The sequence below is a fragment of the Pteronotus mesoamericanus genome, unplaced genomic scaffold (genome assembly GCF_021234165.1).
Source record: "Pteronotus mesoamericanus isolate MK-2021 breed Mesoamerican mustached bat unplaced genomic scaffold, CSHL_Meso_final contig_116, whole genome shotgun sequence".
In the NCBI taxonomy this organism is placed as follows: domain Eukaryota; kingdom Metazoa; phylum Chordata; class Mammalia; order Chiroptera; family Mormoopidae; genus Pteronotus; species Pteronotus mesoamericanus.
In genome coordinates, this window is record NW_026555027.1 from 39,636,763 (window position 1) to 39,651,246 (window position 14,484).

At 36.4% G+C, this 14,484-nt stretch overlaps 1 protein-coding gene across 1 annotated transcript in view; it reads left to right on the forward strand.

Moving 5' to 3' along the window:
- The first annotated feature begins 8,727 nt into the window (after positions 1-8,727).
- Positions 8,728-14,484, forward strand: part of KCNMB2 (potassium calcium-activated channel subfamily M regulatory beta subunit 2) — a 30,003-nt gene continuing 24,246 nt past the window's right edge. The window contains exon 1 of the mRNA XM_054577074.1: positions 8,728-8,798. Within this exon, the coding sequence (XP_054433049.1) occupies positions 8,743-8,798 (56 nt within the window). The 5' untranslated portion in view covers positions 8,728-8,742. The remainder of the gene's footprint in view (positions 8,799-14,484) is intronic.

Here is a 14,484-nt window from a genome sequence, read left to right on the forward strand (position 1 = left end):
GAACAATTATATGGAAAGGTTTTTGAAAACCTGGGTGAAAAGGACAAATTTCTAGAAAAATATAACTTCCCAACACTGAATGAAGAAGAAGCAGAAAGCCTGAACAGACCAAAAACAGCTGGTGAAATTGAAGCAGTAATCAAAAAACTCCTGGCACACAAAAGCCCAGGACCAGATGGTTTCACAGGAGAATTTTACAAAACATTTAAGGAAGAGCTAACCCCTATCCTTCTCAGACTATTTCAAAAAATCCAACAAGAGGGAAGACTCCCAAACTCTTTTTTATGAGGCCAGCATCATCCTAATCACAAAACCAGATAAAGACAAAACCAAGAAAGAAAACTACAGGCGAATATTGCTAATGAACAAAGATGCTAAAATCCTCAACAAAATATTGGCAAACCACATCCAGCAATACATTAAAGATCATCCACTATGATCAAGTGAGATTCACCCAAGGAATGCAAAGGTAGTATACTATTCACAAATCAATTAATGTAATACATCACATAAACAAAAGGAAAGACAAAAATCACAATTATATCAATAGATGCAGGAAAAGCATTTGATAAGATACAGCATCCATTTATGATTAAAAAAAAACACTCAGGATAATAGGAGTAAAGGCAGCATACCTCAACATAATAAAAGCCATATATAAAAAACCTATAGTCAACATCATAATCAACAGGCAAAAACTAAAATCTTTCCCACCAAGATCGGGAAAATAAGAAGGATGTCCACTTTCACCCATTCTATTCAACATAGTGTTGGAAGTCCTAGCCACAGTGGTCAGACAAGAAAAAGAAATAAAAGGCATCAAAATAGGAAAGGAGGAAGTAAAACCATCATTGTTTGCAGATGACATGATAGCATACATGGAAAACCCCATAGACTCCACCAAAAAACTACTCAACCTAATAAGTGAATTTGGCAAAACAGTGGGATATAAAGCCAATATTCAGATATCAAAGGCATTTTTGTACACCAACAATGAAATAACAAAATCAGAAATCAGTGGAAAAATCCCATTTGCTATAGCAACAAGAAAAATAAAGTACCTAGGAATAAATTTAACCAAAGAGGTAATGACCTGTACTCAGAAAACTATACAACACTGAAGAAAGAAATTAAGGAAGACACAAATAAATGGAAGCATATACCATGTCCATAGATTGGAAGAATTAACATCATCAAAATGTCCATATTACCCAAAGCAATTTATAGATTCAATGCTATCCTTATTAAAATACCAATGACATATTTCACAGATACAGAACAAACATTTCAAAAATTTGTATGGAACCATAAACGAGCCTGAATAGCTGCAACAATTTTGAGAAAGAAGAACAAAGTAGGAGGGATCACAATACCGGACATCAAACTATATTACAAAGCCACTATGATCAAAACAGTCTGGTACTAGCATAAGAACAGACCCATAGACCAGTGGAACATAATAGAAAGCCCAAAAATAAACACATGTCTCTATGGTCAATTAATATTTGACAAAGGGGGCAGAAACATAAAGTGGAGTAAAAATAGCCTCTTTAACAAATGGTGTTGGGAGAGCTGGACAGCTACATGCAAAAAAAAAAAATGAAACTGGACTATCAGCGTACACCATACACAAAAATAAACTCAAGATAGATAAAAGACTTAAATATAAGTTACAACACCATAAAAGTCCTAGAGGAGAACATAGGCAAGAAAATCTCGATATTCCACACAGCAATATTTTCACCGATATGTCCCCTAGAGCAAGGGACATAAAGTAAAGAATAAACAAATGGGACTTCATCAAAATAAGAAGCTTCTGCATGGCTAAAGAAAACATCAGCAAAATGAAAAGGGAACCAACCATATGGGAAAATATATTTGCCAATGATACCTAGGACCGGGGTTTGATCTCCAAAATATATAAACAACTCACATGACTCCCCTCCAGGAACACAAACAATCCAATTAAAAAAATGGGCAAAGGACCTAAACATACACTTCTCCAAGGAGGACATAACAAAGGGCCCAGAGACATATGAAAGGATGCTCAGCATCACCAGCCATCAGAGAAATGCAAATTAAAACCACAATTAGATACCACTTCATACCGGTCAGAATGGACAGCATAAACAAATCAATTACAAGTGCTGGTGAGGTTGTGGAGTAACGGGAACCATAGTGCCCTGTTGGTGGGAATGCAGAGTGCTGCAGCCACTGTGGAAAACAGTTTAGAATTTCCTCAAAAAACTAAAAATGGGACTGCCTTTTGACCCAACAATTCCATTGCTGGGATTATACCCTAAAAATGCCAAAACACCAGTTCAAAAGAACCTATGCATCCCAATCTTCACAGCAGCACAATTTACAGTAGCCAAGTGTTGGAAGCAACCTAAGTGCCCAACAGTAAATGGGTGAATCAAAAAACTATGATACATTTACTTAATGGAATACTATCCAGCAGGAAGAAAGAAAGAGCTACTACCCTTCACAACAGCATGGATGGAACTGGAGAGCATTATACTAAGTGAAATAAGCCAGGCAGTGAAAGACAAATACCGTATGACCTCACCTGTAAGTGGAACTTAATCAACAAAACAAACAGCATGCAAAATATAACCAGCGACATTGTAATAAAGAGCAAACTGACAGTAACCAGAGGGGAGGGTAGAGGGGGATTATGGGGGAAAGGAAGGGGAAGTGTTGCCAAGGAACATGTATAAAGGACCCATGGACAAAGCCATGAGGGTAGGAGGTTGGGGTGGGGGCAGGAGAAAGTGGTGGCAAAGGAAAAAAATGTATAAGCTTCAAAAAAATAAATAAAATCTTTAAACAAAAAAATTTAACTTATTTTTTATCAAGGATGTGGAAAATGGAAACCCTTGTGCACTATTGGTGGGATTACAAATTGCTGCACCACTGTGTAAAACAGTATGGAGATTCCTCAAAAAAAAAAGTAAAAATAGAACTACCATATGACCCAGCAATTCCACTTCTAGATATTTATCTAAAGAAAATAAAAATAATAATTCCAAAAGATATATGCAACATTATTTACAATAGCCGAGATATGGAAGCAACCTATGTATCCCTCAATAGATGAATAAAGAAGATGATAGATACACACACATATATATATGATGGAATATGACTCAACCATAAAAAAAAGAATGAAATCTTGCCATTTGAGACAACATGGATGGATCTAGAGGTTATTGTGCTAAGTAAAGTAAGTCAAACAGAGAAAGACAAATATCATATGGTTTCACTTGTACTGAGGAATCTAAAAAACAAAACAAAACAAATGAACAAACAAATAAAACAAAAACAGACTCTAGAAACAGAGACCGAAGGGATGATGACCAGAAGGGGACACTGGCGGGATGTGTGGGAAGGTGACAGGGAACATGATCAATGATACTGTGATAAGTTTGCAGCGATGATGATTACTAAAAATTAGTGGGGTGATCCCACTGTAAGCTATAAAAATGTCAAATAATTGTATTGCACACCTGAAATAAATGTAACTAATATAATAATGTATACCAACTGTACTTAAATTTTAAGAAAAATAATTCAACTTAATTAAATCAGAACCTGAGCGTTTGTAGCAGTGTTTCTCCCCTTGGCTGCATGGCAGAATTCACTGCGCACCAGTATTGTTTAGAAGTCCCCTCACACAATTCTAATGTGTGTCCAGAGCACCTTCTTTATGCTGTTCTTGCTCAGGACAGGTATTAAATTAATATGAATAAGGAAGTACTTCAGATTTTATTATCTCAATATCTCAGAAAACTGTTTTTTCCCTATTGAGCGCACTGACCCATAGGGGAAAAGGAAAATCAATAGTCTCAATGTACAAGTGCAAAACAACTTAACTGGATTTTTTAACAACAACAAAAAAAATCCAATTATGTGTGCTTTTAAAATTAATAACAGAGGAAAAATAAATAAACTAATGGTTAGTATGTACCTACTATGTGCCTTAATCTACTTTAGGTACTTTTGCACCTGTTACCTCATTTATCTTTCAAGCAACCCAAAAAGGCAAGTGCTATTGTTCCCATTTTTACAGTTGAGGAAACTAAGACACAGAGAAGTTAAATTGACTTTCAAAGTCGCACAAGATGGTAAGAGGTGGTGCCAAGATGTGAACAAACAAACCAGCCTATTGGGCTCTGCTGCTCATCTTTTCACTAGGCCATGCTGCCCTCTCTCAAGAAAACATTATTGGATGACAGCTCAGCAAGCAATAGAAACTTCCTGTCCAAGTCAATGAATGAGAGAGAGGGAGGACGACAATCAGAGGGAAGAAGAGGAGGCAGGCAGTGGGAAGAAGGAAGGACATCCCAAGCTAAGGGAAGGATCCAGAAGGAGCCAGGGGCTGCGCCCAGCAGTAGTGAGCCACACCCAGGAGGCCAGCGTCAGTACCCATGGTCATGCTTTCCGATAAACACTTAGATGGTCCAGGCAGCAAACACAATCAATGTGCCACTGTGTGTCCTGTGTTGTGCTATAAAGGTGCATAAGACACAGCCTTGCCCTGAACGCTCACGGCCTCACAGGGGAGGCAGGATAAGTCGTGCCTTGCTCTGGCAGAGGTAAATATGAAGGATCTGGAGCAGAGCTGAGGAGGCTGCTCACGTGGGCCAGAGAAGGCTTTGCAGAAGAGGTGACATCTGAGATGGCCTTAGAAACAGAGAAATTCCTTCACGGGGAGGCAGACGGAAAGTGTGACCCAAGTCAGGGAGGAAGAAACCCACAATGTGCGTGCTCGAGACATGGAAAAGGCCCCTCTATAAGTTCCTGAGACAAAGAAATTGTCCCAGTCTCACTGACTGTTTTCATTCAAGGCTGAGATTCCATCTTTGAGGACTTCTGGTTTTCACATCATATTCATCTGCATAGAGTCATGGCTCTGCCCAATTCACCTCAGTTCGTAGGTCATTTCGTGACGGAATTAGACCCCAGTTTCCTTCCCTTCCCCACAGCTCCGTGCAGCCACTAACACAATGCTGTTTCGTGCTAGGATTCCAAATTACAAAATTTTATAAAGTGCTTTTCTTGTCGCTGTATAACTTTTCCTAATCACAATTCAAACGAACTGTTCCTTGGCAGAATTGAGGTAATTATGTAAGGAGTTCAGGAGAGCTGCCTTTGAGCTGAGAGAACCTCCAAACGAGCTTCATTAACATAATCCTCCTAGTGTTTCTTTGAAGCCTGGATATTGTTTTCAACCTCCACAAACCCTTACACTGTTGTTCTTAAAGCAGCTACTTCCTTTCCTTTTAATTAATGAATAACTTAACAGGTTTTAAATAACTGTGCCTTTATGAAAATAAAAACTGGAGTAAAGAAACTCAAATCCATGTATTGGAATAACCTGAGGAGTCAATAAATCCTTTCCAACAATATTTAGACCGTTAACTAGAATAAATACATATTTTTTATCTCCCTCTTTCTGTAGCATCTTAAAACAACAGAGAAAGGGTGCAACACTAGAATAATGACACTCAGTCTGAAAAGTATCCTAAATATATTAAATCACTGCAGCCCCTTTCACTTTGAAAGATTTCAAAGCCTTTATAATATATATGGTGTTTCTATTAAATAGTGGCTAATAACCAGTAATTAGTCAGGAACTAAATCATTTACTGCTTTACTTTGACTCAAATTGTGCCACTTTTTTTTTGTCTACGCCACATCCCCAATCATTTGAGGGGTGATTAAAGTGACCAGGAGATTCTACCAGAGTCTAAGTTGAAATAACTTCCTGAAAGTTTAAGCCAACCCTCATTGTTATGAAGTGGTTCATTCAACATAGATTAAAATTATTCTTATTTCCTGAAGGTCGACTTATTTTGATACTAATGAATTTAATCTCTATTCTATATGTTTTTAGTTAAGTTTATTGGGGTGACATTGATTAATAACATTATATAAATTTTAAAAGTACAACATTATAATTCAACATCTATATACTCTATTGCATGCTCGTGATCTGCAGTCTAGTTTCCTTCCATTACCATGTATTTGTGTCCTTTTATCCACTTCGCCCTCCTCCCATCTCCCTTCCCCTCTGGCAACCACCATTCTGTTGCCTGTATCTATGAGTTTGCTTTTGTTTTGTTAGTTTGTTACTTTTTGTTTTTTACTCCATATATGAGTGAAACAATGTAGAACTACCATATGATCAAGCAATTCCTTTTGTGGTATATACCTGAAAAATATGAAACTACTTATTTGTAAAGATATATGTCCCCCTATGTTCATTGCAGCACTATTTATAAGAATCTAAGTGCTTATGAATGGATAATGGAAAACTGGACAAAAATCTATAGATATATAGATTTCTATACAGATATATAGATAGATATATAGATATAGATAGATATATCACACAATGGAATACTACCCAGCCATAAAAAAGATGAAATATTGCCATTTGCAACAATATGGATGGATTTCTTAAGGTGCATTTTATTCTCATTCAAGGGCATGCCCATTGGTTTTTAGAAAGAGGGGGAAGGAGCGAGAGAGGTAGAGAGAAACATCAATGCAAAAGAGCAGCATCCATTGCTTGCCTCCCATAGATGACTCACCTGGGGATCAAACCCGCAACCCAGGTATGTGCCCTGTCCAGGAATCAAAGTGATGATGCTCCAACCAACTGAGCCACACTGACCAGGGCAACATTGATGGAACTCGAGAGTATTATGCTTTAAAGATGTTGTAAAAAGAACATAAATAATGTTCTTACTTTTTCTTTTTTTAATTGTTTTTTTCCTAAATAACTTTCAATATACCAGATCCAAGACATTGAAAGAGCTGGCAGATTTAACTTCTAAATCTTTTAAAACTGTTTAGGGCATCTATTTGGGTACACCCATTCATTCCTGCCATTTATCCTAGGAGACCAAGGGTGGAAGCATGATTTCTTGCATTCATACTGATTACCAAACCGCTGCCACCTCCCATGGCCTCTGTTCCTTCTACCTCCAATGCTGGCCATGGGTTACCGAAGGAGCTGTATTCCCAGACCTGTTCCCAGAAGGTCGGCACATAATGACTTAAAATATACTTAGATTCATTCTTCAACGTACTGAATCACAAAATTTTGGAGCTGAGAGAGTTCTTAGAAGTTATTTATTTTAAACATTTCATGTTCCAGATAAACAACTAAGCCTGAGAAAAGTGAAGTGGCTTTCTCAAAGCCACACAGCTAGTTAGTGGCAAAATTGGGCCTATAACCAGCCACTGACTGTGAGTACAAGCCCTGAGCTTTTTCTGCTCAGTGTTGTCTGCAGACCAGTGAAATCAGCATCATACGAAAGACTGTTATAAATGCAGAATCCTGAGCCCCAGAGCCACTGAATCAAATTCTGCATTGTAGATCCCTAGGAAATTTGTACACACTTTACAATTTGAGAATCACTGGTCTAGACCATAATCTGTCTTTCTCTAGAGAGCACAAGAACCAGAGGCAAGCAGACATTGGTTAGAAGCAAGAAACCAATTTTTCTAAATGTGGCAAATATCCCAATCTCCTGGAAGCATCGTTTGTAATCTGGAAATAACAACGTTATCCACCTTACATGGTTTTTATAATATAAGAGATATATGCCTGTATATTTCATGGCCTATGCATAGATAATACAAGCCAAGTGCCTCACATATAGTAGCTAACACAGTATATAGTAGCTAATATTGTATCCATCCTCACACTTACCATTAATACTGTGTTCAACCTAAAAGAAAGCCAAGAGTAACAATGACCTGATAAAGGAATCACCTTCCTTTCTTTCTTCCTTTGTTCTACTTGTTAAATTATCATTTTAAATTTTACATATAATTCAGACTTCTAGGATAGTTCACGTTTATAACTCCCTAGAATATGATGATTATTATGTAGAAAATAAATAATAATAGCAAAGAATTTTTAGTGCTGGGCTTGGAGATAAAATAACTTATCCCTAAGTCAGTCATAACCAAAAGAACATGACATTCCTCTAATATCTTGACTCTGGATCTTATAAGCCTGGCCTCAAGGAGCAAGTGAGTATCTGCTGCTGCTGCTGCTGCTGCTGTCATTTTCTTAGATACTCGACTGCAAGGAGGTGAACCCACAGCTTTGGCAACAGTAGTGTGCATTTAAAAGACAATGCTCTGTCCCCAAAATGACACATCTGTCAGTTTCAAGGAAAACATTTTGCAGAGAAAAGGAGAAAAAAAATGTTCAGTATCCAAATCTGAACCAAAATTTTGGAAAAATAGTGTACTACAGAGTATGAAACCATGCCATACTATCGTGGGAAACCATGCCAAAACAATATTCTTGGAGGAGTCATTTTGGAGGGAATATGATGTTAATCTCAATTAGAAAACAATGCTGCCTCAAGGCAGTGGATCTCAACCCCAGGGGTGCTTTTGAAACAACTGGGAAGCTTTAAAAACATTGTACATATTTGGGGGGCCGGGGGCATGCTTCAGTGTTTTAAAAAGATTCCTAGTTGATTCCTGGTTGATTTTAATGTGCAGCCAAAGTTGAGACCTGCCGCCCTGTAGGAGCAGAAACCTGGTCTTATTTAAAGGTCAGTCCACTGAGGGTTATTGGTTGTTGTTGATACAGAGTTCCCAAAATTTAAAGTGCACTGAACTTCAGTGTGTACCTCTTTTAGGTCTTTTCATCATTCCTCCAGGACTTCCACCATAAGGAAAGGAGCCCCTGGACCAACATCCTCTAAGATGTTTATATGGACCAGTGGCCGGACTTCTTCATCTTATAGACACGATGAGAAAAGGTAATTGACCACCCAGACAGGGTGCTGATGGGAAAGCATTGGCCAAATGAGCTTTGTGTTTTGCATGTGCCAATGTAGGCTAAGCTCTATGTTGAGAGAATAGGCTTTCAGACTTTCTGGCCTTCCTCCTCCTTGCACTCTTCATGCTCACTCCTACCACACAGCTTTGCAGAGTCTGTTCCCTGTGCAAAATGCCCTTCACACATGCACACACACACCCACTCATCACATAGCAAACTCCATCTCTGCCTTCAGATACCCATTCAGTCAGAACTTCCCGCCATCCTCTTGACCAGCACTGACTGTGTTTTACTCGCCATTGAATTTCCAGCACCTACCACTGTAGCTGACTCATAGCCAATGCTCAGTATTTACTGAACTGCAATGCTGAATATTGCATTTCAAGACACTTGGACATATGGCAGGGAAAGAAAGCAGAAACCATGAGAAGATAAAAAGAGGAGGGACAAGTCTTTGAAACCCTCAGATTCCTTGAAACAACTGTCTGGGGTAGGGGAGAAAAGGGGGAATAAGAAGAAAGATTAAAAGACAAAGGCAGTGTTAATAGAAGACAAAATGACAAATACACAGCTCAGTCCTCCCCTCTCTCATGGGTTTAGGGAGTAAATACATGCATAAAATTCACTGGCCAGTTTTAATATTTGTTTTCTTCAGTGTCTCTCTCTTTTTCATTGACCTTGTTCTATTACTTAGGTTTGGTGAAGCTAACTTTTAAACAAAACTGCTATGCCAGCATTTTGCAACTTCAGCAGCACAGTTCACCTACTGGCAGATTGTGATAGAAATCAGTATTGATAAATTGTGCTGGACATGAGAAGAAAGACCTGAGGGAAGTTTACTGGAATGTAGTTTTGAGAGCTGGTACTTTCATTTTTCTTTTTAAAATCTATATTTCCATACAGATAAAAGCCTTTGAAAAATTCTGAAAACAAAATTGTTCTTCATAATAATTGTATATTACAGAAAAAATCTTGAAGCAACTTTAATATTCATAACAGAAAACCTATTATATAAATCACAGAATATAATAAATATATCACTTAGCATTTTTAAATATTTTGTCATAATATTAACTAAAAATCAAATTGAAAAAATACATATAAACAATAATTGCAGCCACAAAAAATATATGCATAAGAAAAAGCACAGAAGGAAAAAAACATGTTTTTCAGTTCTCAATTTTCCAAGAGCTTTGTAATATATTATCTTAATTACAGAAAAAATATTAACATGATGTTTGAGTAAAATTACAGCCCAGAAGCAACTAGTGTTTGAACAAAGTTCAAAAAAAACTTCAGTGTTCATCATAATACAAGCAGATCAACTGAAAATTGACTTCTTTGTTCATCTCTAGACTTTCACATGCTTCTCAATGCTTAATCAGGTTATTTTTCCATTTGCTTTTAAGCCAAATAAGTTGAATCATCTTTCAGCAAGACCTATAATAAAAGACTAAAATCCCATGTGTCATTTCAAAGTTCTATATTATATATGTATTATCCTCATTTTCTTTAAAAATAAAAAGAAAGTCTACTACCAGTGATGGTGCAGGGGGGTAGAGATTAAGTCTTCATCAGAGCAGGTGAAGTGAGATGTTTCAGACTCTCATAAAAAAATTTATTTGAGTACATTTTGTTCTATATATCTTTTCTTACAAGTGAAGAGATTAACATTTACAAACGCTTACTGTGTACTGCATGTTTTACATGAACTGTTCTCTTTTAATGTATAAGATAGGAATTATTGTGCCCATTTTACAGATAGGGAGGTGAGGTTCAAAGATTTTTAAACAACTCCCTAGGGTCCAACAAGTCACCAGTGATGGAATCAGGGTCTGAACCCAAGGTCACTCTCTGCCCCCTGCACCTCACAGCTTACGTAGCATCAAACATGAGATGTTTGGAGAAGGAGTGAAGGGCCAAGCCCACAAGGGGAAAATGGTGTTAAGATAGAGTTGAAAATAGTAATGTTAAAGGAGGTAATAAACATGTGAACATGACATATTGGCAATACTTGTGGAATTAAATGGAACCAATAATTAGCTTCACATTGCAAACTAATTAAAATATTGACCATAAGTCAATCACTTTCATCAGACTTTATTTATGGGATGGGGATGCCAAGGCTTATTAAATTAATTAATCTGCATATCATTGGCCTACAGACTCAAAGGCAAATGGAAAAAGAGCCAATGAATACAGCAACAGAATCTTCCACTGGGCCAGTATCCTTAGTTTGATGTTGGTTCATTTGTCTGTACTTTCTTGACCACATTTTCATCTTCACTGTAGGATAAGACTCAGAGTTGAAAACTGACTTTGAACAGCATTTACTCCTCTGCTTAAGATGTTCTTGGTGGCAGTAATCACAGTGATAATGAAGTTGATGAAGGCTTATAAGGAATCTAGATAATTAAGGTCCTCGACTTAATTATTATGAAACAGATTAACTAGGTTGTCTGGCAACACTGCCCAGAACTGCTGGTAATTGTTCCACCCTCAGTTTCTTCCCATTCGGCCAACCTGGCCGCTGAGTCGGGCTTCCCCAGCTGTGCTCCAGCAGCGCCCCAGAGCCAGCCGGCTGATCAATATCTGTGGCTCCCCTCCCCATGGCCTCTCCCCTCTCCTGAGATCTGTGCCAAAGCTCTCAGGATATTGCTGCCCTGGGACTCCTGAGGAGGTGGAATAGCAGGAGGTAGCTTACAGACAGGTACAGAAACCAAATGGAAGGAAAAGTACCCCGAAAATTCTGAAACCAATTGTTTTAAAGCTCAAGGGAAGTTGAAGTCAATTTTACCTTTTTTTATTATTTTAATTCAAAACCACTCCTTTTTCTCATTATCTGCTGTAAGTTTTCTATCCTTATCCACCATTCCACATGCCCAGCAAGATGAAAAGATACTTTTTCTTTTCTGATAGGTGAGCTTACAGGTCACCTAAATCACAGGTGACAAAATTTAACAGCAGCAGGAATAACTAATTTAGAATTAGAAGAAAGCGGTTATTGGCCAAGGATACAACTGAGTGTTTATCAAATATTCTTCAATTGTTTTATTAAATATTAAGCTGATATGAAGGAATATATATATATATCACATGTTAACACACTAATAATGATGATATAATAAACATCTAAGTACCCTTCATTAAGCTTTAAACAAATCAGAATTTTTGAAACCCTTGAGGATGCTTCTCTAAGAGCACCATCCTTTCTACCCCAGCCCTCACCCAAAGAGAACCACCGTCCTGAACTTTGCATTTACCATGCCCTTGCTTTTCTTCATGTGCCTTTCCCATTTCGCAGTATGCTGTTTACTTCTGAATGTTTGGAGAGTTTATGTGAATGAAAGCTTATAGTATGATCTGTTCTGCAACTCACTTTTTTCACCAAACGCGACGTTCTTATGATTTATACGTGAGTAGCTGTGGCTCATTTTCTCTCTTGTTGCTTGCCATCATATAAATATACTGCTGTGTATTCATTCACTCTCCTGCTAATAGACATTTGTATCATTTTCAGTTCCTTTTACGCCAACAATGCTGCTGTAATACTTTTTATTGATGTCTCCTTGTACATGTACAAACACTTCTAAGGATATATATCTAACTTGGGAATGGTTGGTTCAAAAGCATGCATTTTCCACTTTACTAGGTAATGGCATTGCTTTCCAGAGCAGCTATAGATGTGGATGTGGTATTACTGCCCTACAGCCTTGCCTAGAGTTTTCAGGTTTTTAATTTTCGTCAATCAGAAGGTATTGTGCTTTCAATTCCCATTTCTCGGATTAGTAATAAGATCAAGCCTATTTCTCTGGTTCTTTTCTGCCAAGTGTCTATTTAAGAATGTGGCCCGTTTTTCTACTAGATTGTTTGTCTTTTTCTTATTGATTTGTAAGAATTCTTTTCTTTTCAAGATTTTTTTTTCCAGTCCTCACCTGAGGATATATTTATTGATTTTCTTGGAGAGGGAGGGAGTGGCGAGGAGAGAGAGAGCGAGAAACATCAATTATGGGCTGCCTCCTACGCTCACTGACAGGGGATTGAAATGCAACATAGGTATGTGCTCTGACTGGGATCAAACCTGCAATCGCAGCCTTTTTGGTGCATGTGACGACACACCAACCAACTGGACCGCCCAGCCAGGGCTGTAAAAATTCTTTATGAAGTTTATATTATATTATCTGTTTATTGTGTGCAAATAGCTTCTCTAAAGAATTTGCACATAGTTCATTAGATTTATTCCTAAGTACCTTCTTTTTTCAATGTTTAAATTACATTTTTTACTTTTGCAGGTATATGGGAAAGCAAATGATATATAAACTTTGTTTCAACTATGCTAAATTTTGTTATTAATTGTAGATTCTTTTGTATTTTCTTCATAATTGTATCATTGGTGAATAATACATTTTTGTTTTTTCTTTATCCGTAAATATAACATATGCCATTGATTTGGGGTTTGGTTTTTTTTTTGCTTTATCATACTAGTTAGTAAATCATGAATAAAACAGGCAATTGTGAACATCTTTGCTTTGCTGTTGTTCATAAAATAGATCCTTTAAACATTTCACTATTAAGTATAAACTTCAGTATTGTATTTTCTCTATGCAATTTATCACAGAAAGAATGTTTCTATTTCTAATTAGGTAAGAATTTTCATCATGAATAGATTTTAATTTTATCAAATATATTTCTCTACATTTATTACATTATCTTATGATGTAAGTAAAACTTAAAATGTTTATGTAATATATTACATTAATAGACAATCAACTGATGACAACATTATATTCCTGGGATAGCCCCAGCTTGATTATGACATGTTTTCACTTTTATATATTGTTTGATTCAGTGAATTAACTTGGTTTTAAATTTTCATATTTATGTTTATGCAGTTTTCCTCTTTGTCTGATTTGGTTTTGATATCAAATTTTGCTAACTTCATAAATAGATTGGTTTACATTCCCTCCCATTCTCTCCTCTTGAATGATTTGTATAAATTAGTTAGAACTCACTTATACATATCAGAGCCTAGTATTTCTAGTATGAAGATATTTTAAATTTATGACTCAATTTTTTAATGATTTAGAACTATTTTGATATTCTAGTTATTTCTGAATCAGTTTCAGTTAGTCATATGTTTATAAGAATTTACCATCTACTTTTGTAATTGATATATCAAAGTGTTCAAATGTGTTGCTATAGTTATTTTTAATATCCTCTATTATCTTTCCAATCTATTCTGTATCTGTGCTTATGGCTTTTTAATTCCTGATATTTATTTGGGCCTTCTCTATTTTTTTTATTGATCAGTCTTGTCAGAGATTTGTCTATTTCATTAATCTTTTAAAAAATAACCTTTGAATTTATTGATTTCCTAATAAAATTTATCTTCTATTTTATTTATTTGTGCTCCTGTTTCTTATTTCCTTTTTTACACTTTATTTTAACTCCATAATTTGTATGTCTAGCACATTAATTTTCAGGCTTTCTTCTTATCCAATATAAACATTTAAGATGATATATTTGTATGTATGTGTTGCTTTAGTTGCATGCCCCTAGTTGCTCTATAATGTTTTTCTTATCATTCAGTTTTAAATACATCTGAACTGATGATGCTTTATTCTATGACTCATGAGTTTTTGGAATTATATTTTTATTTCCACATA